Genomic DNA, 25763 nt, shown 5'->3' with positions numbered 1-25763 from the left:
TGCTTGCAAAATGTGTGCCTGCCTATGCACTCAAGCAGGAGAAGAAAGCTCACCTGGCAGCTGTACAGAGCCAGGAACACAAACAAGAGCTCCTGACTCCTGTCACATGCTGTAACCACCAACCATTCTTTTTGAAAACATAGGAACTTAATGTATGTGCAATTCACAGCATAATTGTATCAATTCCAGTTATACCAGGAATTACACAAAGTAGAAAATCATGTATCTCACTGTAGTTCTAGATAAAGAGCAACAACAGAATGATGTTGACTTTGCTGCCATCTTAATGTGCAAACAGGAGGGAGGGAGGGAAGCTGGATAAGGTCATCTCAGTGGAGTGTGTGCATTGCTCAGCTCCCCCAATGCATCAACAAACTGAGCAACTCCTCCGCTTAAACAAGGTTAAAATCATGTTTAAGTTAATTGTCCCCTTATACAAAGAATATTGTCAGCCTTGTCAAAAAAAGTTCTGAGAAGCTCAGGGATTCTTACCAGTAGGTAAGAATGTGCTGCCTTGGGGGCTTGAGGCCCTCACCTGCCTCCCTTGGATTTCTCCCAAGTTCTCAGGTTTGTACCAGGAAGAGGGATCCCGTTTGTTTTGTGTCTAGTCAATGAAAGCAGCAAGAATATCTCTGTACCAGTTTGGATTCATGAGTTCTGTTTTATTTAGCGGATGAGAGAACAAGAAAGATTTCATAAATATTTCACATACTGTTCATTAGGCTAAACTTTGATATTTGGAAGCAAGACTTCCCTGTGCCTAGGCTGAGTGCCAAGGAAAGGGAAAAGTAGCTCCACGCCGGTATTGGCAAAGCTCTAAGCTCTGATGTGTCGTTGCTAAGCATTTGTGCTTCCCTTGGAGCTTACTAGAATGTGTACAGACAGACATCTTGAAGGAAAAAAAGTAGAGCTGTAGCTGGCAGGTTAGGAAGGGCTGTGCCTTGCTATTGTCTTCTGTGGGAGAAGGCAGAGATTCTGCTGCCCTCTCGTGGCGTTGTCTTCCGCAGTGAGAACATTAATGGTACCCGAGGTGGTGTTCAGTGGACCTTCAGTTGTGGAGAGACTTTGGGGACATTCTCTGCCTTCTTCCTCTCCAAGAATCTGTTGAAATGTTTTGTATCTAGGGGTATGGTGTCGTTGTGTAAACACTGATCAATGGCTGCACCAGAAGAGGGGCTGCTAACAGCTATCCATCTGGCTGCTCTGAAAGAACAGAATTGCTAAGGAAGTCTGCTCTTGTATTTTAGAGTCTACACTTCTGCTGACACAAGATTGAGGAGGTAGCATGAGACACTTCATGAGATTTAGCACACTTAGGTTAATTAACAGCACATTCTAAGATACAGGCTTTTGACAAGAATTGGTGGGTTTTGTTCAGCATTGAATTTAGGACAGTGACATAAATACTATGTTTTTTTCTGATGCTCTAGCTGTTCTTCGGTCCAGTAAACTCTGTAGCCCTGATAGAGGAATGTTGTTAGCACAACATTCAGACTCTTTATTGCTTCTGGTAAAAATACTGTTTCCCAAGTACAAATGAGGCATTTTCATATGCTGCAGGCAGATCACTTACTGCCTCTCGGCTAATGAGGTGAGGTACTTTGTTCTCAGTTGTATCTGGATTTCGCACAGTTTTGCAGCCTTTTACTTCACCGAAGGAGCTGTTCAACACACGTTTTGATTCTCCACTTTTACTGTCACCATTCAATCATGCTGTCTTAGCACAGCATCTCTCAGCAGAGAAGTATATCTGGTTTAATGCAGTCACAGTATTCATCTCTGTATGCTGGAAAGTGTTCCCTCTTTGAAGAAAATCTATGTTCGGCAAAGATACACTTGGGAGCTGATATTTTAAATACCCACAAGACTTAGCTGTTTTAAATGTGGCTGTTACAGCTGATAAATCATATGCAAAATATTCTTATTAAATCATTCTAACATTTATGTTTTTGTAAAATTGTGGTTTTCAGGTGGAGTATCAATGTGAAGGCTTTTTGGAAAAGAATAAAGACACAGTTTATGAAGAACAAATTAAGGTCCTAAAATCAAGTAAGGTTAGTATAACATTTTTCTTTTTCTACTGCAATTAGGAATCCTTGAATTAAGGATCATATAACATTTCTTGTAAACCTAGGAAATATTTCTCCCTTTGTCCTGGTTTGAGCTAGAACACAACACACTCTCTGTTCAGTGATTTTATTTTTCATCTCATTCGCTTTTAAGTGACTGCACTTAAGTGTTTTTATTTTTTAGCTCACTCTCTTCTAAGTGACTGTGCTTTCTGAAGTTAATGGCATATTTTCACAGGCAGTGTCTGCTCCTAGAAGCAATAACACTGATGTTTATAGTTCTATTACTAAGACCTGGTATGCAGAAAGGCTTTTGCTTATGCCTGCTCCCATGGAGACCAAGGTCGTTGCTCAGTCTTGTGTGCCGTGTTGGGGTGCTGCAAGTAAAAGGATCGTAAATAAGTAAAAAGTCACACTTGTGGGGATGAACAGGCAGGACAAATGACCCCAAAATGACCAACTAGGTATTCCATTTCATGTTTGTCATACTCAGTATACAGCTGAGGGATCACAGGGGTCAAATCCATTTTTTTATGGCTGATGTCCTAAGAGGACGCTGTCCTTCTGCCTTACATCCTGATCCCTGAGTTCCTGAATCCAGTTCTTGAATCTAGTTCCTGTCTGCTGCTGAGTCCTGTCTGGACTCTGTGAGAGTTCAATATTGGGTTTGTATATATTTCATAATTGTCTTAATAGTATTATAATATTTTCTTTTTATTGATGATGTTCATTAAAGCTATTTTAGAATTTTTTTCCAGCCTGTAAGTCACTCCCTTGTACTTTCTTCCCCTTTTGGGAAGGGAGAGGGGTTCATGACTTCTGTTTGTGTAGAGGCCCACCCAGTGTTAACCCTTGGCACCCTTAATATGAGATCTACTGAAATGGAACATAGTTTGTGTTTTACTTGGCTCTCTTTATGAATTTAGAAAGTTCTGTAGCCTAATTGTTTGGGGTTTTTGTTTGTTTGTTTATTGATTTGATTTGTGGTTTTGCTTTCAAGGGGTTTGGGTGGTTTTGTTTAGGTTTTTTTGGTTGGGTTTTTGTTTGTTTTCACTTTGCACGAAATTTTAATGTATTTTCTGTAAAGGCATCAAGGACTTCTAAGATACTTTATTAGTATAAGAAGGGTTAACAGTTAAGCCCTTAATTTTGTAATCTGAAAAGAGAAGCTGCTTGTTTATGGCCTGACAATTGAGCAGAAAATTTCTGGAGGAGAAACAAGTTCTGTTCCAGAAGCAAAATGAGGAGAGGAATGAAATGTATAGAACCTAAGGACACGATCCAGAATTTACAGAGTCTTGCCTTCTTGGTATCTGTGAAAGAAAGATAACATCTGAATTGAAAAATACCAGGTGAAGAAATGTTATAGACCAGGCCTTCAGTGGCACTGTCTGCCTTTTTTAATGGCAAAAATGCTAGTCGTGCTTTTCTGAGATGTAAAGGCAATTGACTTGACATTGTGCTGTGGGCAATGTGCTAGCTCCAATGGCCCAGGAAGCTGGGTGTCAAGGACAGGATTTCTCTCCCTGGAGAAGAGGAGGCTCTGGGAAAACCTAATAGCAGCCTTCCAGTACCTGAAGGGGGTCTACAGGAAAGATGGAGAGAGGCTGTTTACAAAGGCCTGCAGTGACAGGACAAGGGGCAATGGCTTCAGACAAGAGAAGGGCAGGTTTAGATTGGATATCAGGAAGAAGTTCTTTACTATGAGGGTGGTGGAACACTGGAACAGGTTGCCCAGAGTGGTGGTTGAGGACCCTTCCCTGGAGATATTCAAGGTAAGGCTCAATGAGACTCTGGGCAACCTGATTTAGTGGAGGATGTCCCTGCTGACTGCGAGGAGGTTGGACTGGATGACCTTTGGAGGTCCCTTCCGGCCTGGACCATTCTATGATTCTATTTAGAATGATGCTATTCTATCAGGAAACCAAACATTTTTCACTTCTGTTTCTATTCTGAGCAGATACATGAAGCTAAACAATTAAGATGTGTAGTGTAATGAAAAAACACAGCAGACTCTCTGATGTGAGAAGTGGTTTGGGTGAAGTCAGCTGCTGTGTGTGTGAGAGGCAGGTGGCTCCAGGTCTACCACAGCGTGACAGTGTGCTGCACAGGGCCGAGGTGCAGGGGTGCTCCAAGGGATGGTTTCAGTGGTAAATTTTACCAAAACCAATGCTTTAAATACAAAATAAAAAATTAAACTGTGAAGAAAACAGACTTTCCAGAGAAGAATGTTTAATTTTTATTTTCCAGCAGGCCCTCTTTGTTAGTAGTTGTAGTGGGATTGCATTTATCTTTTTCTGTTTTTTCTGTTTCTGGTCGCTGTTTTCTGGGTTTGCTGTGCACACTCAACAGAAGGTAATTCTAAATGGAATGCATCATTTGCCATCCTACCCATGTCCACTCTTCACATGCATCTTGAATGCTTCTTTGCTCTCCACAGTGCATGACACACGCTGCTCTTGGCAGGCACTGTCATGTTTACCTCTTTCTTTTGGCCTTCTCTATAAGTCAGCCCACAGGACCTCTTTGAACTAGTTCGGTTTCCATGCATGTGTCATGAAAGCAACACAATAGTCCTCAGCCTTTATGCTTGCTACTGGCATGTTGTTAAAATCTTCTGTTGTGGCTCTGTATGGAAAGAAATGATCTGTAAGATTGTTAGCAGCATATCTGTTGTCTAAAGAAATTACAGGGGTAAAAATGCTTACTTGCTTGTTTTCTACCACGGTAATTATCTGCCCTTTGATCAGTGTTTTCCCTTTCTTTGAACGCTCCTCCTGTTCTGCAAAACAAGGAAAATTGATAAGGTGCTAAACCCCAAATCTAGAAAAAAATGTCTTAAGTCCCCACAGTGCTGCAGAAGGCCACACATTGCTCCTTTCGTCTGCATGCAGTGACTGAGGCAGTGTCTATGAAAATGGTGCTTTTGAAATGCACTTCCCCAGGTTTACAGGCAGGTTTGCCCAGGGTTGGAAAAAGGGAATGAGACTGACTTACTGATAGTTTAGAAGAGCTTGTCCAGTTGCAATCCAGACCCTGGGGACCCTGGTCCCACCCCTGGTGTGTTGAAAACATCAGGAGTTTCATTGAAAGCAGACTGTATTCAAAGAAGTTTCTGTATGGGATGAAAGGGCTGTAGCTCAGATGTCTGTGCATACTGACTCACTCCATCTGACTGTGGGCAGCTAGCTGAGTGAGGTGGTGGTGGCCCAACTGCCCTGAATTCTTTGTTGAGTCAGTGGAAGGAGATGGGCTAAGTCACCCTCTGGAAATGTCATTCTTCTACAGAGGTAATCTAAGGTGATCGTGCTCCTAATGCAGCAGACTCAGGTGAGATAAATCCAAGCTGTGATACTCCTTTTTTAGTTCAGGAATTCAGAATACCTTTGTAGCATTCATAGTTGTTATATTATGCTGGAGTGCTGTGCTGGGAGCTACTGAGGAACATTTGATGCCTTCTGCTAGCCCATCTGGCACAACCACAGAGCACAAGTACCATTTTGTTGTGCAGCATGTTTCATTGGATATTGTGCATGTTCACCAAGTCTTATAAGGCAAACCCATTTTTTTTTATTTTTTAGGTTGTACTTAGCCCAAGCACTTTCTAGTACTGAAAATTGCTCCTATCTCTTGAGAGAAAATGCACAGATGCTAGATAAAAGATTATTCATTGACAGGTAGAGAAGTTCAGATTTCTTTACTTTTATAATGGTTCTGAAGTGCTGTGGTTGTCAGTAGAAAGATCTACTGATGTTATTTTTAGTTATAAGTTACTTCAAAGCAGCTATTATATATGGGTGTATTCTGTAGCCATTGGAAAAAGAGAAGCAGCAGCCTTGTGTGATGTTTGGAAAGATGTTTCAGGTTTTTCCTCCACTCCCACTGGCCTGAGAGTAGATCTTCAGTCAGATAAATTTGGCTAATTTTTTGTTGCTGATGGTTCCTCTTTTAAGTTGATTATTACAATTTGCAGTGATAAAGCAGGAATATTCTTTGTTGCTTGATGGCATATTCAGTGTCCTAGATATTTCTCAACCTCAAAGGAGTGTGATGCACCACTGGAATATGAGAGGACCCTATTTCCTTCTTAGATCAAAGCAGCCATATATAATTGCAATTGGTACTTAGGAAGCTGCTTTCAGTATCTAACAGTTTCATATGGAAGCTATTGCTGGCTCTGTGGAAAAAAAAATAATCAGAATTTTATCTTCAGAAGGAGACTCACTGATCAAACCCACAGAATTTCTAATGTTCAGTCATGGCCCACTCACTATCCTACTGGCTGGAATGCTTATTTGCATTTGTCCCCACATGGATTTCAAGAAAAACCTAGTGCTTACAAAAACTGAGTCTGGATTCTACCTACCTTAAGCACAAATGAGTACAATCACTTCTGGATTCTTACCCTCCATTTTTTCTGCTATTATACCAGTTTAAGCTGCTGCCAGAGTTATTCAAGGATGAGGAGAAGATCCTCAGCCCAACATCAGCAACCTCTTCAGGGCGTGTGCCTTTGTCTCGGACAGCTGTAAAACCAGCCAAGGCCAGGCCAGGTCAAGCCAGTAAGGAGCATAAGAAAACTGTGGGACATCAGGTGAGTTTGAAGATGCAGCTCCATTAAATAACCTCAATCTCCCTCTGTCTCATAAGTCTCAAGGTGTGCTGATGATTCTTGTGATCCCTTGTGTTTTTGAGATAGGTGGATCTGATTATGACTTACAGCAGTTTCAAGCAAATACATCCTAATTGCTCATACATTGTGGGCCACAGTTTTATGGAGCTCGGTTCTTCGTGTAGTGCCAACCCAAAACTCACATTTTTCAAAACAGATTTAGCATGCTGGGTGCTGAGGAGCTTTGAAAATCTTACACTGGTTCTTTTTGATCATGTGCCACATTGTTGGACTCAGGTTCCCAGAAAACTTGGTTCCAGTTATCAGTGGGCTAAACACAAAATATCCATCTACATGTGCCAGAAGTAAATTAGAAGTGTGCAGATCAGTGTGCCTGGAGAGCTCAATCCTTCTTTGTTACTTTCCCTTCTACAGATTTAAGAGGTTTTTTTCAAGATGGCTATATCCCCAGTTGGTGCTTTGTATGTTGATATGATTGTCCCTCAGACTATACATAGGAGCCAGGGGAAAATTGTTTTGACAGTTTAGTACTTAGATTTTATCTGCTTGCCAGCTTGTACCACTTTGCTGGTGAGTAGTGGCATTCTTATTTTGCCTGGGGCTTCCAGGAAGTGTATGTGGGTAACTCTTTTTATATTACTGTAGGACAGCCTGGAATATAAATTAGCTGTCAAGGACTGTAAATTGTTTGTATCAGGGTCCCCTGCCATTTCTTGAAGATGAACCAGCCACATCTCTTGAGCGCTCAGAGTTCTGATAAAATCACCAAAAATGCCTGGGCTGTGTCTGCTGCTTTGGATGGTTGTCAGTCCCCTAAAAATATGTTAGCACAGTGTCTGTGCAGTGCCATGAACCAGTCACATGGCTAAGTGAAAATCCGGGAATTCAGAGAATGTTTGATTTGGGTATTCATATTTCTCTCTAGTCTCTCCCAAGCAAGCTGTGTCAAGCTATAGGTGGAAACAGGAATGGTTCTTCATGCTGCTCTACAGAATGCAAATCTGCTTGGCATATCTTCATGGTACAGGCTGTGCAGATTCCATTCTGCAGTTCACGCAGGAGAATAGTTATCTTCTTAAGCTGAGCTTCATTTCTGATTTTGCAGACAGACCGTAACCTGAGGCTGGTAGAGGCCTCACAATTTTATTGTCAAACTGGAACTATGAGTTCAAGTTAATGGGGATATTGTCATACTGCTCCTGGCAATCAACCATTTATATTCACATGGGAATTTGTAGAAAGCAAACACAAAATTATTTTTATTGTAGCTAGTGTAGAAGTAGAGGCTGGCTTAGAATCTTGAGCTCAACAAGAAGAGGGAAATGCACATTCATACTTTTAAAGCATCTAAGATGTGCTTTCTTAGTTTTCTTTCTCTATTAGGGTGTTCTGTGGTTAGAAGGCTATATTACAGCGTGTTAGGTATTTGTGGTCCTGTTACTTCTTTAAAAGTAAAGCTCATGAGACTCTTGGATATGGGACTTTCAAAGATCACTTCACTAGGTCTGACATTGGGATTAGTGGAGCTGAAGAAAACTATACCTTTTTTCTTTTACCACTCTCTTGATTTTAAATGTTATTTACAATTTATGTAAAATCCAGTGTCTAGTTAGTAATATGCTGTGGGGTTTAGTCGTGAATAGATGGATTAGACAAAGATTAGGGCCGATGAAGCGGAAGCTGAAAATAACTCAGTCTGTCCCACGCTGTTGTAATTTATGACATGCTGATACGGGAGCATTACTCCTGTAAAGCTTAACATTTAAGAGTCTCACTGTTTATTCACCCAATGATGGTATCTGAAACTAAAATCTGTTGCATAACAAAGCCAAGTTGGTGTTTATTACCAAAAGCATTATTACAAATAAACAAATACCCCTTAGGTCTGCTTCCTGAGGTTCTCTCAAACATGGTTGAGCTGATTGAGGCTGTTCCCTTCCAACAAGCAGTTGGTGTGGCTCAGTTGGTAGTGCACAAGACCCTTAATGGGAAGGTCATGAGTTCAAGCCTGCAGTGGGCAGTAGTGTCCTCCCTACTCTAGTCATGAGGTCTGTGGTAACAGGTTGGACTCGATGATCTTTGAGGTCTCTTCCAACCTTAGTGATACTGATTTTCCCCTTTTTCTTTCTCAAAAAGTTTCGAAACTCTCTTCACCTGTTGATGGAAACTCTGAACGCTACAACTCCACACTACGTGCGCTGTATCAAGCCTAACGACTTCAAGTTTCCCTTCACGTAAGCTGATTCCTGTAGCCTGTGCATGGGAGGCAGCTGCCTGAGGCCTTGGAGTGCTGAGGTTCTGCTTGAACCTTGGTCGTTTGGGCACGGTCTCTGTCATCTTTCTGGTGTTATGGACTCACTATGCATCTGTATGTGTACTTACAACAGGTGATATTTTGGGATGAATAAAGGGTTAAATACTTCCTGACAGGTTTTTTTGGCTTTTTGGTGATATATCAGAAGAAAAAGCAACATTTTCAGTGCTGGCTGTTCCAAATGTGACCGGCAGTTAGCACAGTTCATTTGACATCTGCTACAATTTGCTTTTACAGATTCTGATGTCTTATTCCGTACCTTTCTTTTCATATATGAACTTGCTTAGAGCACTTCTCAAAAGTCTGCTTAAAATCTGCGCATGAGTGACTCCCATGGCTGTTGGCCAGGCCAGTGGGAAGCAGCAGGATGAGCAGCCTGTGGCAGCCAATGGGCTTGGGCAGTTCCCCAGGCAGGCTGCCCTTTGTTACTGCTGAGTTGCAGAAGCGCTAACTGAAGTTGTTAACCACCATCACATCCCACCCTTGCTTCCTCTCTGTGCCACTCCTGTACTGGGTGTGTGCAGAGGCCCCATGTAATGCAAAATGAGCCCCACACCCACAGATTCTTTTTGTTCCCATGTAGATTTGATGAAAAGCGGGCAGTGCAGCAGCTGAGAGCTTGTGGTGTCCTGGAGACCATCCGAATCAGTGCAGCTGGCTTTCCCTCCAGGTGTGTTTGCAGATTTTTAGCCTGTTTTCAGCTGCAGATCTTTTTAAGATAATTATTCAGTCTTGGGATTGACACTGACTCTGTTTTTTGGTACAGGTGGACATACCAAGAGTTCTTCAGCCGTTACCGTGTTCTGATGAAGCAGAGAGATGTCCTTAGTGACCGAAAGCAGACGTGTAAAAATGTCCTGGAAAAGCTGATTCTGGTACTAGCCTTAGTGCTGTGTGTAGCTTAGTGCATGTGGGATCTGGAGTAAAGATAGCCTCCCTTACTCCCTTATGGCCACATTGTTTTAGTACTTCTACAAAGCACTATACTGCCAATATTAGCACAGGAACTAGAGTTTCCCAGTGTATCACAGGAAAGGAAGACAATGATTTTAAATGTGGGTGGGTTGAGAGTGAGCATTTACCTTGCTTAACAGCAGGATGCATTAACCACACCTTAAGGAAGGTATCTGGAGATTTTCCAGTCTGGAAGTGTTTCTGTCTGTGTATATGTTGGTGTCCTTCACACTGCTCCTTTTCAGTTCCTGTGCAGAAGTTGACCTTTTTCACTCCTTTCATCCTCAGAATTGTCTCCCTGCTTAGCATTGTCTCTGTCCTCATGTCTTGGCAGCCTCTTGCTTTGCCTCCTGCCTCCAGTTGCAGCCTTATGTTCCCAGGCTATGCCATCCACACCACTGGCATTGCACCTCAGCTGATATGTTTCTTGGGATTTCTTAAGGAGCAATGAACAGCAGAGGACAGGCAGACTCTCAAGGGATTGTTCCAGCCAGCTCTCAGTAGAAGGTGATTAATTAAGACTTGGAAGTGTCAGGTAGGAAGAGAAAGAGACAGAAAGCCAGAAAGCTCACCTTGCTGAAGTGCAATGCCAATGTTAGGATGTTTATGGAAACAAAAAAATCAGTACTGTGCAGGCAGGTGGGGCTCAGCTTTTTTAATTCTGTGTCACTGGGTGAACTCAACTAAAGTCTTTTTTGTCTATGTGTATGTGTCCATATTTATAGGGTTAATGTCTAGTGTTAAATATATCCTATGCTGTAGCTCTTTGACTGCTATTCCTTTTAATTCAACATCAAACAATCCACAAAATTGTTATTTTTTTTTCATTGTACCTTTGTATATTCTCATTTTTTTCTTCCAAGGAGTACCACAGCCTATAAACACAGAATACTGTTCTCTCTCTGGTTTAGTCCTGAAATTTCAGAGGTGTTTCAACCGCAGCAAGACTCTTTGTTCTGGATTAATCTTGGTGCAGTAAACGATGCATACATGTTCGAAGCCTCAGCTGTTTTATTTGTACTGTGTTATATGGTTGAAGATGGGAGCTTACCTACAATTTAAGCAGGAAATTGTACATGTGCATTATTGCCTGTGTTGCTTTTGTCCTCTGGGCTCCTTCATCACCTCCTGTAGCCTTCCACATCTCTTGTAATCTGTGTGGTGTTCTTGTCTAGGTAGAAATCTCAGGTTACTCCCTTAGGCCATGCTTGTGGCCCTACTGTATTAATTTGTTAAAAGCATCATACAGAAAATACTCTCCACTACTTAATTGAAGTCCAGGTTTTACTTGAAATACTATGCAGATAGTTTTGCCTCTTTACTAACTGTACTCTGTACTTTCATTTAGCCCTTCATGCCTTTTTGGTTTTGGTTTTTTTTTGGTTCACTAACATTTAATGCTGTAACTGATCCTCTTTTTACCTCTGAAAATAGGACAAGGATAAGTACCAGTTTGGTAAGACAAAAATATTTTTCCGGGCTGGCCAAGTAGCCTATCTGGAAAAAATAAGGGCAGATAAGTTGCGAGCTGCCTGTATCCGCATCCAAAAGACAATCCGGGGCTGGCTGATGCGGAAGAAGTTCGTGCGTATGAGGAAGGCTGCCATCACCATCCAGAGATATGTCAGAGGCTACCAAGCACGATGGTAAGCAGCGCTCGTGGGAAAACCCACGGTAGCCTCAATTTAAGTAGGACATTTAACTATGAGACACTTGTTCTCTCCCTTCTATACTGTCTGAGAGGAAATGACTTTCCAGAGAAATGAAGGAAATTGAATATAATGAGTGTGTCTGTCCTGCCCAGTTCTGACCTCCCTGAGAGGACAGTAGCACCCTGGGCTGTATGATGCTCAGAACAGTATTTCATTAGTGGAAGCAGAGTACAAATAGCACTAAGAGATATGTTCCAAGTGAGGTAAAGCAGGATTCTTGGCTGAGTCCTCACTGTACACTTTCCATGTGCCATCCTAGCTGGGTCTGTCTGTCCTCCTTGAGAAGCTATTCCTCATCCAGGGTGCAGCTGTGAAGGGAGAGCCATTTGTTTGGATTGCTTTCTGAGGGATGGTCATGTATAGGCCAGAGAAAGGGGTAGGAGTACAGGTGGCATAGTTCAACAGACAGGTGATTATGAAGACTGTAAGGGTCAGCTTTTGGAAAGAGGCTTGTATCAAGATGCTTTGTAATTGTCTTGCTGAGAGGGCCAAGAACAAGCATTTTCTACAACTTGAGGTTAGGAGTTCACAAAGGTGGCATCGTGGAAATAGCTTTATAGCTGGAGAAAAGGTGGTGAGAAATTAAACTGAGTTTATCTTGTCAGTTCTGTAGCACAGTTCTTGGAGGAAGTGAAAACGTTGCCCCATAAAACCTCGCAAGGTTTCTGTTAATTTGTCATTCTGTTGTACTGCTGTAGAGTAGAAGAGCAAGTAAATGTGCTGGGTCAGTGACAACATCAGGAAGAGGCTGAAGTGGAAAATGTAGCTCTTGAGTTACAGGATACAAGTCACAGGGTGTAGAAAAATAAATAGTATTGAAGCACTGAAAAATAATCACAGGTACTGTTTGTAATCTTTCTCTTGCTCAGCTATGCCATGTTCCTGCGGAGAACGCGGGCTGCCATCACTATTCAGAAGTTCCAGCGCATGTATGTGGTCCGCAAAAGATACCAGCACATGCGAGATGCTACTATTGCTCTTCAGGCTCTCCTGAGGGGTTACATGGTCAGGCTCAAGTACCAAATGGTAAGAAACCATCATGTTTTGATTCTAAACTCTTATCTTTAATTCCACATACCTCCAGGATGAAACTCCATCCCGGTATCCCCTTGGGAATCTGAACTTTCTGTGGGAGTGCTGTTATGTACAGTGCACAAATGAAATATCACTGCACAGTTAGGAAAATGTAAACCTTGAGAAGAATTTCTAGGTAATAAGATCCCTGTGGTTGACTTGACTGTTCTTGTGTGTGGATATATGCTTGCCTTTTTATTGGAATTCTTAACATTTTCACCACACTTCATGTTGTGAGATCATAAGAGGTGTTTGTAGCAGTGATATGACAGATGTGAGTAAGTGAAGCATAGGTCATAGCAGTACATGGGCTAAAAGCCATCCTTAGGAAAATGGGAGATGATTCTGTGTGCCTGAAGTTAGTTGTGTGAGGGATACACACCCACCTGTCCTGTAGCACAGGGTTATAAACCTGTTTTATTCCCTCTGAAGAGAGATGTCACATTTCTGGAAGGGTCTCTGTAAAGGGTGGTCAGACTTGCCTGTTGGGCAGCATCCCTCTAGAGTGAATTGCTCACTGCAGTACATCATGAAATTCTGACAAGCTTGCCTGTGGTGTGCTGTCTATACATTGTCCTCCTAAGCTGGAATTGTATTAAAGCTAATCAATAGGGAGAGAAGCACAGGCTCTGCCTGCCAGGGGAAAGTAAACAGGGCTGTTCTGAGTTCATGTTGATTGCCAGTGAGTGAAACTGAAAGGTTGCCCTATGACAGCATGCTTGGGGTGAGCCATGGCTCTGTAAGTAATACATGGTACACAGGTTGCTCATCAGGGTTGTGAAAGGTGTCTGTTGTTGTCAGAAGAGAGGGCATGTGTTGCAGTCACATGACCAGTACAAGGAATTTAGAATGGTTGAATCATCTGCTTCACACATCCTGGGGAGAGCTTACGTTGTGATGTACTTCTCAGATCAACAAGGAGTTTAGCTTCTCCATGGCTTTCACAGAAGCTTTCCTGGGAAATAGCTGGTAAATTAAGTAACTTGTCTGATCCTCTCCCCTCACGTTGGAGTGACCTATTTCCTCACCAGACTGCATGGGTGTGAGGATTCGCTGGCAGATGAGGACATTCCCTGGACAATGGAGGTATTTTATGGGACTTGTTGCTTTCAAAGTTGAGGTGATAATGTTGTTGAAAGCTAGTTGTATTTGAGCTGTTCGGGCACCTACAGGTAACTTGAAGGGCAGTTCTAAGCATGTAAGGAAGAGGCAGGAGGCAGGACTGCTAGCTGCATGACGTGCAGTCAGGACTTTGGCTTTTGACCTTGCTGTACTTTTGAGAGAGCTATTTCCTTACCTTGTTGTGCGTTGGACTTGAGTGCTGGTATTTCAAGTCTCATTGTTCAGCAGAAATATACGCTAAGGGAGAAAGTTTGCATATCCTACAGTTTTACCTCTTCACCAGTGAACCTTTTAAATTCACTGATGTGGAAATGTTACACTAACACATTTCAGTTCATTTGCTAAGAAGCGTAAAGAAAATGACAGTGGTGTTTCTGTACTGGTTTGTCTTATCAGCTTTGCAGCAAATCGGTGTATGAATATGAACTGCATATGATCTTTAAACTACTAAATCCAAGAAGAAGCATAAGATCTTAAATAGTTTTGTTCCTTAAAATAAACTGTTTCATTTGCAGAAGCTTTATTAAGTGAACTCTGAAACTCTCAGGGCCCTGGAAGCCTTGGGGTTTGGGCAGGCTCTCCAGGCATCGCTGTGGTTGGATGGGATTCAGCTGCTCCTGACTTGGGAGATCTCTGATTGAATCAGTGGGGAAAGGATCCAAAGAAAAGTGGTAGACTCTTCCTAGTGGAAGTGCCCAGCTAACACACTGATGAAGGTTGCTGGTGTTCTTGACTGTTTTTAGTTATACATTAAATTAAGTTATTAATGTTTTTAATACCTCAAAGCTATGGTTGAAATTTCTTTCATGAAATAAGTTTAAATTATTACAACATAAAACTTCCGAGTAGAATAAATGGAGGTTTGTGGGGTTTTTTTCCATGCTGGTTAAGTTTAAGATATATCAAAAAATGCAAATCAGAAGTATTTATTTGTTTATTTTTTAAAAGAAAACTGACTGGAAGCAGTAACTTGGTCAGCTAGACTGGCTGCTGTTTTTAACAGCTGCTAAAATCTCCTCTGGGTTCTAGCATGGACTAGCTGCACCGCATAGCAAATATGGTCATTTTAAGCTTCATATTGATGAATCCTATGTAGCATGTCAGTGTCTCTGAGATGTTTCAATGTAAGTAGGAAGAAAAAAAGTTATGTTTACAATCTTCCCAACAAGTACCATATATTTTTCGTAATTAGCTTGGATCTGACATCAACACAAAGGAATGCCTGGTTCTTCAGTGTGCCTCCAGTTCTTTTTCTCCATGTTTTTCCTTCTGGTTCCTTTTCATTTTAATCATTGTCACCTACTTTTATTCTTCTTTTCTTTTCTTCTCTTTTTCATTTGGTTAAATTAATTCCACATTAATTTCTTGTTACTCTCCACCAGAAGTTTCTCAGGCTAAGGTGCCTGAGAAGGGTGCTTATGTGTGCATCATCCCTTTACCTCTCATGATGGAGTCAGTTTACCTGAGCAGGTGGAGTCTGCAGCTCTAATAAGCCTTGTGGTCTGTTTCTGACCTGCAGATGCTTCGGGAGCACAAGTGTATTATTATTCAGAAAAACGTAAGAGGCTGGCTGGCTCGAGTGCACTACCGTAGGACCTTGAAGGCAATTGTTTACTTGCAATGCTGTTACCGGCGCATGATGGCCAAGAGGGAGCTAAAGAAACTGAAGATAGAGGCTCGGTCTGTAGAACGCTACAAGAAGCTTCACATTGGCTTGGAGAACAAGATCATGCAGCTGCAGCGAAAAATTGATGAGCAGGTAAAAAACCCCTGGCCTCGGGGAAGGGAAGACCTTGCTGGATGAAAAACTGGGTATGAGGCAGCAATGTGTGCTTGCAACCCAAAAAGCCAACTGTGTCCTGGGCTGTGTCTGACACAGCATGGTCAGCAGTTGAGGGAGGGGATTCTGCTGCTCTGCTCCTCTGTGCCGGAGCCCACCTGCAGTTCCGTGGCAGTTCTGGAGCTCTCAGCACAAGAAAGAAATGGACCTGTTGGAGCAGGTCCAGAGCAGGCCACAAAAATGATCAGTGGGCTGGAGCACCTCTGCTGTGAGGACAGGCTGAGAGAGTTGGGGTTGTTCAGCCAGGAGAAGAGAAGGGTTCAGGAAGACCTTATTATGGCCTTTCATTACTTAAAGGGGGTCTATAAGAAAGATGGGGACAGGGTTTTTAGCAGGACAAGGGGTGATGGTTTTAAACTAAAGCAAGGGGGATTTAGAGTAGATAAAAGGAGGACATTTTTACACTGAGGATGGTAAAACACTGGCCCAGGTTGTCTAGATAAATGGTAGATGGCCCAACCCCAGAAACATCTATATCAGGTTGGATGGGACTCTGAGCAATCTGATGAAGTTGGAGGTGTCTGTGCTCACTGCAGCGGGATTGGACTAGATGGCTTTTAAAGATCTCTTCCAAGCAAAGCATTCTGTGGTTCTGTGAAATCTCATATTACCTTCCTCTGTAGCACTGGGGGGGGGCATTCATGGAAAAATGCACTGAATTTTCATTGTAAGGTATCAGTTCTCTTTTGTTCTGAAGAACATTGATAGAAGACAAAGTAAGGCTATAGCAGAACTGAAACACTAAAGCATCCATCTGTATCTCTCAGCAGCACTGAGAGAAAACATTTGCTGCTTTAAAATCAATATTTCATTTGAAGCAGGTCAGTTGCTCTGTTTAAGGGGAAGGTGAGGTGATCATGTTTGATGTATATGGGCTCCCTGTCTGATTTTAGGTGGGGGTGGTAATGTGCAGGTTTAGAGACTGGACTGTTCTCTAACCTTGTTAAGCAATTCTGCAAAACCAGACTGAAAGTCTTTTGAAATGGGGAAGCTGCTCTTTTGTTCCTGTGTCTGGCTATATTCTGTAGGGAACTAGAAGGCTCCCTTAAACTGCTTCACCAACTGCTGTGCCTGCATTGTGTTTTTTCAAAGAACAAAGAGTACAAGTCTCTACTGGAGAAGCTGGGCAACCTGGAGATCACATATAGTACTGAGACAGAGAAGCTGCGGAGTGATGTGGAAAGGCTTCGGATGAGTGAGGAGGAGGCCAAGAATGCGACCAACCGTGTCATCAGCCTTCAGGAGGAGATTGCCAAGCTCCGTAAGGAGCTGCAACAAACTCAGTCTGAGAAGAAGACCATTGAGGAACGGGCAGACAAATACAAACATGAAACTGAGCAGGCAAGTATGCAGTCACAGATGCATGAGAGGATTTACAGAGGCCTGGTGTCAGCTCAGCTTTTGCCCAGGCTTAATTGCTTTACAGTATTTTTCAGCAATGTTACACATGTACAATCCTGAATAGGCTTGATACCTAAATAACTACACCTATGGGAGAGCAATCTTTATATCATATGTAAATAAGTGTATTAAATCTATTCAGATTCAGGTATTGAAAGTATTTGCAAAGCCAAATACTTAAGCTTCCCCAATTTGTCAGAGATAGCACGTTCATAAAAAGAAATCATCTTACCTACCTAGAGAATGCAAGCACCACTATCAGAAATCTGTACCATATACAGTATTCAAAGGTACCTGCTTATGTCCTCCCTAATTTAAACAAATAGCCTGTTAAACACATGTATCTGTGCACTGTCTAGTTCAACAGGTTTTGAGTAGCCTCTTATCTTTGTTTTAACCATGAACATATCAAACAGGTTCTTTCCTGTCAAGATTACTTGCAGATAATGGTCCAGATTTTGAATACTGGGAGAGCCATTCCATGTTTATGTGATACTGCAGCGACACATTTCAAGATCAGATAGAATCACAGAATCATAGAATCAATAAGGTTGGAAAAGACCTCAATGATCATCAAGTCCAACCTGACACTGATAAATATAAGGAAAAATACAAACTGATTAAGCAAAACAAATGCATAGTAACCATCCCTGGAGACAAATGAGTAACTGGCAAATCTGGTCATGGTTAAAGTGGCACAACTTTGAGGCAGAGGCAAGATGTTAGATTATGGTGTTACCCAATGCAGTGCATTATACAAGAGAACTACCAAATTTGTACCTATTGTAGGATTATTCTGTTTTAAAGAATAAATTCCATCTTCTGGACTTTACTGAAAAATACCATGTCATGGCAGGGTGTTTCAGGGCACTTCTGCCATCTGATCAGAAACGGAGTGCAGAACATCCAAGGGACTCTGCAGTGGGACTTCTTTAAGCAATGTAATTTGAGAAATGAAGATGCAACTTAGTTCACTGATCTGGTTCTCTGAAGAACAGTTCAAATACTTACAACTCTTTCAACAAGGATGTTGTTGCTGCTGTCAGAGCTGCTGTTGAAAGATGAACTGCATTCTGAGTCAAATATTTTCTTCTCTCTGTAGCTTGTATCGGAGCTAAAAGAGCAGAACACGCTACTGAAAACAGAAAAGGAGGAGCTGAACCGCCGCATCCATGACCAGGCGAAGGAGATAACAGGTTGGCTCTGTTTTCATCACTCAGGTTTTCTACCTCATATTACCTTATAAAGCCACACTGTACTGCACAGGTTGGACTACGTTGCCTTAGTGCACGTTCCATTTTAGTTTAATAGTTTAATTTCTTTGTTTTAAGAACTCACATGCATCAGAATTATTTAGTTTGTGTTTCTATGAAGTTTTAAGGGTCTGGGGTTTTTTTGGTGAGGTGGCTGTTACGAAGTGTTTTACTTGTAAAAAGTAAGAAGGCTCTGATATTTAGTGCAGTTAATCTACTGCAGCAATATTGTGATAGTGTATATGTGAAAATTCTGATGGAGGCAGCTGTGATGAGGAGATTTATCACACTTGAAGTGTAGAGCATCTTCCATTTTGCTTTCCACATAATGCAGAACATGGCTAATGCCCCTCCTTTCTCCCTCCTTGAGTTACTAATGCAAGATACTATCAGAATAGCTGACTTGACTGAGTGAACCCTTCTGTAGTTACCACAATAAGGGTTTGGGCCTTCTTATGTCTGTCTTAATGTTGGCATAGAGAAGCACAAATACCACACACCAGTTTCAGATGGCAAAGTGTTTCACCAGCTGTGTTCCTGGTGCAGACACATTCCTGCACCTTGAGGATGGATGTGCTGCGTGGTAGGTAGAACTGAAGTTCTCACTTTGGGTTTCTGTTCTCCATGGCAGAAACAATGGAAAAGAAGCTAGTGGAGGAAACAAAACAGCTAGAGCTAGATCTGAACGATGAACGGTTACGGTACCAGAACCTGCTGAATGAGTTCAGCCGTTTGGAGGAGCGATACGATGATCTCAAGGATGAAATGAACTTAATGGTGGTGAGTGGCTCAACATCAGAAATCAAAAGCTGTTTGCAAATGTGCTTAGGCACAATCTAGTGATAGAAGTTAGTAACTGATTGTGCTGTCAGCTGTGTGGTGGTGACCTGTAACTGAAGAGAGAATTTGTCCTTTAAAATATTGATTAATTAGATTTGCTCAGGCAAAACAAATCCATTTAAAAGGTGTAGTCACATTTTCTTTTTTCCTTAAAACTTTAATTTTCATGTTTGTGAGGAGAGCTCAGTTTCTGCTGTTATTGCACCTGCCAGCCACCCTTATTTTACCCTGATGTTATTCACACATGGTAGGGTTGTTTGTACCACGTTCCTCCAGTGTTAAATTTTAAGTAGTTCTAGGAATATTTTATATGTCAGGAAGAATTGCTGCCTGTGCTTCCAAGCTTTTCTTTCCCACAAAAAGCTGCATTGTTGCTTGATTCTGCTTTCTGCAGCAGTACTCAATGGTGTAGGATCTGACCTGTCTCTATAGATTCAATTGTGAACTACATCTCCTAGGCTTTACGTGTCATGCAAGAATAAAAGATATTTTCTTTTAAGTTTTGATAGCTGTGAAATAACACCAAGTATTACCAGCTAAATTAGAAGTAGTGAAGACACAGTCACAAGGAAAACTATATAGTGGTATTGATTTGTTTCATTTGCACTCCAGAGCATCCCCAAGCCTGGACACAAAAGAACGGATTCAACTCACAGTAGCAATGAATCTGAATATACTTTTAGCTCTGAGATCACAGAAGCAGATGACTTACCACTGAGGATGGAGGTAATGCTAAAAAAAAACCCTACAACTTTCCATTGATCAGTGCCTGAATGAATTCTTCTTTTTTGTATGTGCTTATGAACAGCATATCCCTGTGTTGAGATATCTGATGATTTAAATCCAGATTTTTCAATGTCCTTTGTGAAAACATCTCATTCTCTAGTTAGCTGTGGTCTTATGTAGAAAGGCTTTATGAAAGTATGCTTTGAATTCCTCTGTATTACAGTAAACATAGATTAGATACTTGGCCATCCAGTTGATGTACATCTGGAAAATATTTGCTTGCCAATGTTTGTAAACACAATCACTGTTTTAGCACAAAGTGAGGATTCAGGAAACCAGTGAGACTTACTGAGAAGTCTGTATACATTCAAGGATTAAAAGTGGCAAGGTGGCTATCCACATCTTAGTAGCTTCACGGAATGAGTTCCCTGTTAGGGGAGGGAGCCTCACATTGTCATGCAGATTCATTTTTCTTGTTTCACATCGATAAATAAAAATCCAAGAATGTACTATCCCTCTGCATATGCAGTGATACCAGTCTAAGGATATTTAAAAGTTTTCAGGAAGATGACTATCTTGATTCAGCTAATGAATAACAATGAGTAATGTGTGGTGCAACTTCAGCCATCCATAGTATTTTTCCAAGGTGGCTCCCTGTTTTGGCCCCTCCCAAAGAAGCAGGACTGCTAACACAGCAGAGAGCTGTACAGTTGGTGGTCTGGCTGCTTGGCAGTTTGCATAGACAAAGCTTTTTCTGTGCATTCTAGAGATCTTCTTAACTGAGGGCCAGGGCACAGCTCACTCCATTTACCCTCTCTCAAGGTTAGTTATCTCCACAGTTGCTTTTTGCAAGTTTTTTGATAGCCTCCACAGAAAATTATTTTCTGCTATGGATGCAGACATCCTGACATATTGATGCTGACACATTCTCTGTGGGCTTTTTCATAATTTGCCTTCCCACTTAACATTTTTCACCTTGCACAATTTTTTCAGAAAGATGCTCCTACCTTCATGGGTAATCAGGAAAAAGCCAGTGCAGGTACATAGGATTGGATTGCACATCTGAGCCAAATGTCTTTTCCTTTGGCTAACAGACTTACTGAATTGCAGTTCTAGAGCCAGTTTGGGATTTTAGAATGTAAATGAAAAAAATTAACTCACATGAGTGTGAATAAAGCCATCACTGAGAAAACTAAATATGTATTTGTTTTACAACCCTTAAGATTTCAAACTCTTAGTTTGACTCTAGGCTAACAGTATAGATTAATGATACAAAACTACATTAAAAACAATTATGTCCATCTCAATACAAACCTGTAAACCCAGAAAACTCAAAAGTTTCTTTTGTTTGCTTGTGTTTTTCCCCCTGAGCTATTGGTGTGGTTTATGACTCTCCCTCAAGAGTAAAAAGAGTTTAATTGGAAATGGCTGTGCTTGCTTGTCTACTCAGGTCGTTAATATTAATTTCCTAGTTCCTTCTCTAGGCTTCAAAATTTTATGGTGCACTTCATAGTAAATGCTTTGATCTTATGGCTACATAAAGTACAAAATAGCTGATAGATAATTTCTGATGCACCTTCAGATTACAAACACTAGTCCTTGCCCAGAAAATAGTGGGGAAAGTGCTGAGAACAGGCTGGATAATTAGCATAATAAAAGGGAAAAAACCTGAAGTGTATCTTTGGATACCTATCTTTTATGTCGCATCCCGCTAAATTACCCAGTAAATCTACAACCAGCAGAGAGATTTCTCTGTAGCTGAAAAACTTACTGTAGAAATCATTAAAATCTATAAAACCCTACAGCCTCTCTTTACAGTTGTTTCTAGGTCAGTCTAACCACAGACTTTTTTTTCTCCTTTCTCCCTCCAAACAAGTAAGAATAAAAGGTATGCTTCATTATAGACCTTTTGTCTGCTAGGTAGTCTCTAGTGCTTTCTTTTGCTAGGCTTTAGGCTTAGATATGTTTTATACTAGTAGATCTTTTTTATAAAATAGCATTTGACAGCTGATGAAATATTTTAGATGTTGATAGTCAACTCTCAGGATCAAGTAACATTTCTGTGTTCCTCTCTTTCCCCGGTCTTGTTTCCCATCTTTACTCACTGTAGTGCTTCCTTGGGGAAGAGGAATACTTCTTCACATACTTCTGTTCTATCTTAAAGCAGGAACCAAGTGAAAAAAAGGCACCATTGGATATGTCTCTGTTCCTCAAGCTGCAGAAACGGGTTACGGAGCTGGAGCAAGAAAAGCAATCCCTGCAGGATGAACTGGACAGAAAGGAAGAACAAGCTCTCCGAGCTAAAGCTAAGGTGGACTCCTTGTAGCTGAACAAATGCTGACGCCTGAGTATTCCTCCTTGTTAAATAGTAGCTGTGTGAATGCTGACTGGCTTTTATGAATTCCTTATCTTCATCTAGTACTTGCTTTATTTAACATCAAGGTTTGTGCCTGGTGCTTAGTACTAGAGACTGGTTATTTAGTTTTCCAAAGTCCTTGAGAGCCTCTGGAATTCAATATGAATAAAAAGTACTTGGGACTTTGCTTTAAAAAAGGCAAAACTCAAACCAAACCAAAACCCCAGGCTGTTTTTATTAATGAATAGCAATACAGAAATATGCTTAAATGATGGGGAGAATGAGTGATTGTTCATTTTAAGCAGAATAAGAAGTGCTTCAAACAGGATGCTGAGACAAAGCAATGGGATTAGAAGTATTTAACAGATTTGATTTGGAATTCTTCTCTGATTTCATCTCCTTAACTACTTACAAAAGTATGAAACAAGCTTTGGCAATTGTTTCTTATTACTCTTCCACCAGTGAGTTTCTTGAGCATCCTGGGGTTCATCCTGCTCTGTTTCATTTCCAGTGACATTATTTTGTTTAGGTTAACCAATTGTGTGACATAAATTAAGAAGGAAATTAAAAAAATGCAATGCCAATATTCAAAGTAAAGCACTCAGCAGTTCCAGAATGAGTGTTCTCCAGTTTTATAGGAAAATAATTTCAGCTCCCTTCCATTTTCCTGCCTCAACTAAATTAAGGAATAGAAAGAACTAGATTTTTATTTTTCACATTTGTCTGTGTTCTTTCACAGGAGGAAGAAAGGCCTCCAATAAGAGGTGCAGAGTTAGAGTATGAATCGCTCAAGGTAATTCTAAAAAGGAGGTTGCTGTTATTTTGTTGTGTTGGCATAGAAAATTACATCATCCCTTCTGTTTCAGAATATTAGCTGAAGAAAGTAGCACAAAAAATCCCCAGCAATCATTTTCTTGTAGGATTGCCCTTTTTCAGGTGTAACTGAATGTATATCTGGGGCTGCAGAACAAAAGGATCCTCTAAACCAGGACTTCTCTGTTGAAAAGTTTGATACAGCTTGCAAGTTAATTTGAGCAAAAATACAGTGATAAATGTGGCCCTCTGTTACAGTTTGAATATTGTATGATAAATGAAGAGTTTTCTAGAGAATTCCAGAATATAGGAGGATGGACAATCCCAGAGGGGTTGGACAAGATACTACAAAAACCATGTTTATTCCATCCCATTTGCCTGCAAATGCTATATATTTGAAGTTACACTGTGTTCTTCTCTCTTCTGTTTTCCCTCTGAACTTTTACTTCTCTTGCACCAGCCATTGTTTGGATTATCAGTGAGGAAAGTAAGGCAGCGTGGCCTTCGGGCTGCAATGTAAAGGGAGGGTCTGGGCTATTGTGCACAGGGGGGTAGCTGGGTTATTGTCCAATTGTGTGTATATATGTGTGTATTTGTATGTTTTTATTACCTTCTATATTTAGCCTACTTCTGTAAATAATAATTTCATTTAATTTCCAAATTCTGAGTAGTGTGGGAAATTACTCCTTGGGATAAATTACACATTGCAATGTGGTGCAAAACCAAACCCCAACACCCTCTTTTCCAAACACATATTTAAATAAATGCATACCTTAGACAAATAAAACTAGAAGTATTTCCTAATATTACTTAGTGCTGCAGCAACTTCTTAGCCTGCTGACAACTATTTGTTGTGAACTTCATTTCTTTTGTTAAAGGTAGAATATGAGTAAAAAAGATTGTCTCTTTTTCCATCAGATTTGTATGATCCACATGATTTTGCACTTCAGAAAAAGGTTTAGCCCTGTTACTGAAATCCTTCCAGCCATATTCCCTGTATTCAAGAGGCCAGTGATACAGGAGGGATTGAATGATTGATTTGTTGCAGTTACTCATTGTTTTTACCCTTTCTATCCATGGTTTTGTACTTGTGGTTTGTAGGCACATTGTAATGCTCCTGTGTGACAGAATTGTCCCTGTTCTTTTCTTGCAGCGTCAGGAACTTGAATCTGAGAACAAAAAGCTGAAGAATGAGTTGAATGAGCTGCAGAAAGCTCTCACAGAAACACGAGCTCCAGAGGTAACTGCTCCTGGAGCCCCTGCATATAGAGTCCTCCTGGACCAACTGACTTCAGTAAGTGAAGAGCTTGAAGTACGCAAGGAAGAAGTCCTCATCCTGAGGTCTCAGCTTGTTAGCCAGAAAGAGGCTATTCAACCCAAGGTAAACAATGCAGTGAATTATTTGTGCAGGTGCACTGTGTAATGAAGTTACATTGCATCATTGATGTGCTTTATTTAATTACCAGTGTATTTGAGAGGGCAGAAAAAGTGGCCTAGGTTTGAAAGCCTTTCTAAGTGTAATCCATTGATCCATTATTAGCACACAAATTGTGGCATCCAAAGTGGGAGATTCTCTTAATAAACCAGTTTGGGGTTTCTGTACTAGCATTCATGTAAAGTTACCATACTGATCATACCAGGCTGGGTATGATGATACCAATGGTCTAGCCAGGATCTCCCCAAACTCCTTTAACAGTGCACAAATAATTCTCATTTGGAGTAGTATCATTTCTCTAGTGAGTATGTAGTTTGACTGCAAAAATTCACGGTAGTTCTCAGGAATTCTTTTTAATTAATAGTTCAGTAGGAGTTAGAAGGAATAGTTACTTTTAAATCCATGCAGGGTCATGGATGATTGCAAATCAATAACATTTGATAAAGATGACCTATGAAGATAGATAAATTCCATATTATTGCTTGAGAGGAGGTATGTGGTTTTGCTGAGCAGGGTGATTTACAACCACTGAAAGGCACATCTTCTAAAAAGCTCTAATTCTGATGAGATACTTAGGGAAGTAATAGCTTTGAAAATAAGAGTCATTCAAGCTGAAAAGTTATCACATAAATCCAGGAAATAGCCATTTCCACTGGACTGAGCTATCTAGTGTTTCATAACCGCAGCGAGGAATGAACAGATGTGTCATCTTTCCTTTGCTGCTGCAACGTTGTGTTTATATTTGTCCTAAATAAATTGAAAGTCTGTGATGCATGAAGACTTAAAACATATCTTGTTTTAAATGATTATTTATAAAGCCAAAAAAGACCTGTTTTCTTCTGTGACATCTAAAATATTGTAAAAAAATACTTGAAAGTTAATCTTTGAAAAGCTTCTTCTCAGCAATGGTGGGATGCATGTGTTGGATTTGCAGCAGTTATCCGTATAGGGAAAATCTGAAGGTGACCTGTGGGGTGGCTGGCAGCCAGTTTGCAGATAGCTTCTGCTTGTTAGGTTGAGAAGCTGCAGTATAAACAGATTTTTAATTTATTTTTTTTAAGAATGATTTGTTTTTCTTCTTTCTTGCCTACCAATGTGATTGCCAGGAGGATAAGGTACACGTTTTCTTCTACAGTTTCAAATCACAACTCATAAATGCTAAAACCCCCTGAACAGTACTGGAGCTGTCATTTCCCTGCCTCTCAGTAACCTACATACTTT

At 40.9% G+C, this 25763-nt stretch overlaps 1 protein-coding gene across 7 annotated transcripts in view; it reads left to right on the top strand.

Annotated features, from left to right (window-relative positions):
- MYO5A (myosin VA) overlaps positions 1 to 25763 on the top strand; it is a 105400-nt gene that overhangs the window by 59251 nt on the left and 20386 nt on the right. For 4 of the 7 annotated variants that reach the window (XM_068143859.1, XM_068143855.1, XM_068143853.1 and 1 more), the window contains exons 14-28: positions 1971 to 2054; positions 6502 to 6663; positions 8839 to 8936; positions 9600 to 9686; positions 9783 to 9891; positions 11405 to 11616; positions 12552 to 12708; positions 15398 to 15637; positions 16811 to 17059; positions 18222 to 18315; positions 19004 to 19152; positions 19825 to 19938; positions 22103 to 22249; positions 23034 to 23087; positions 24261 to 24488. In XM_068143859.1, the coding sequence (XP_067999960.1) occupies positions 1971 to 2054; positions 6502 to 6663; positions 8839 to 8936; positions 9600 to 9686; positions 9783 to 9891; positions 11405 to 11616; positions 12552 to 12708; positions 15398 to 15637; positions 16811 to 17059; positions 18222 to 18315; positions 19004 to 19152; positions 19825 to 19938; positions 22103 to 22249; positions 23034 to 23087; positions 24261 to 24488 (2184 nt within the window). The remainder of the gene's footprint in view (positions 1 to 1970; positions 2055 to 6501; positions 6664 to 8838; positions 8937 to 9599; positions 9687 to 9782; positions 9892 to 11404; positions 11617 to 12551; positions 12709 to 15397; positions 15638 to 16810; positions 17060 to 18221; positions 18316 to 19003; positions 19153 to 19824; positions 19939 to 22102; positions 22250 to 23033; positions 23088 to 24260; positions 24489 to 25763) is intronic. The other 3 variants (XM_068143856.1, XM_068143854.1, XM_068143860.1) reach the window with 1 other exon arrangement.

This window comes from Melanerpes formicivorus, unplaced genomic scaffold (genome assembly GCF_026170545.1).
Source record: "Melanerpes formicivorus ecotype bairdi unplaced genomic scaffold, bMelFor1.0.p_v2 SCAF_10, whole genome shotgun sequence".
In the NCBI taxonomy this organism is placed as follows: domain Eukaryota; kingdom Metazoa; phylum Chordata; class Aves; order Piciformes; family Picidae; genus Melanerpes; species Melanerpes formicivorus.
The sequence above is the reverse complement of the archived record's forward strand: the minus strand, read 5'-3'. Positions and strand labels throughout refer to the sequence as shown.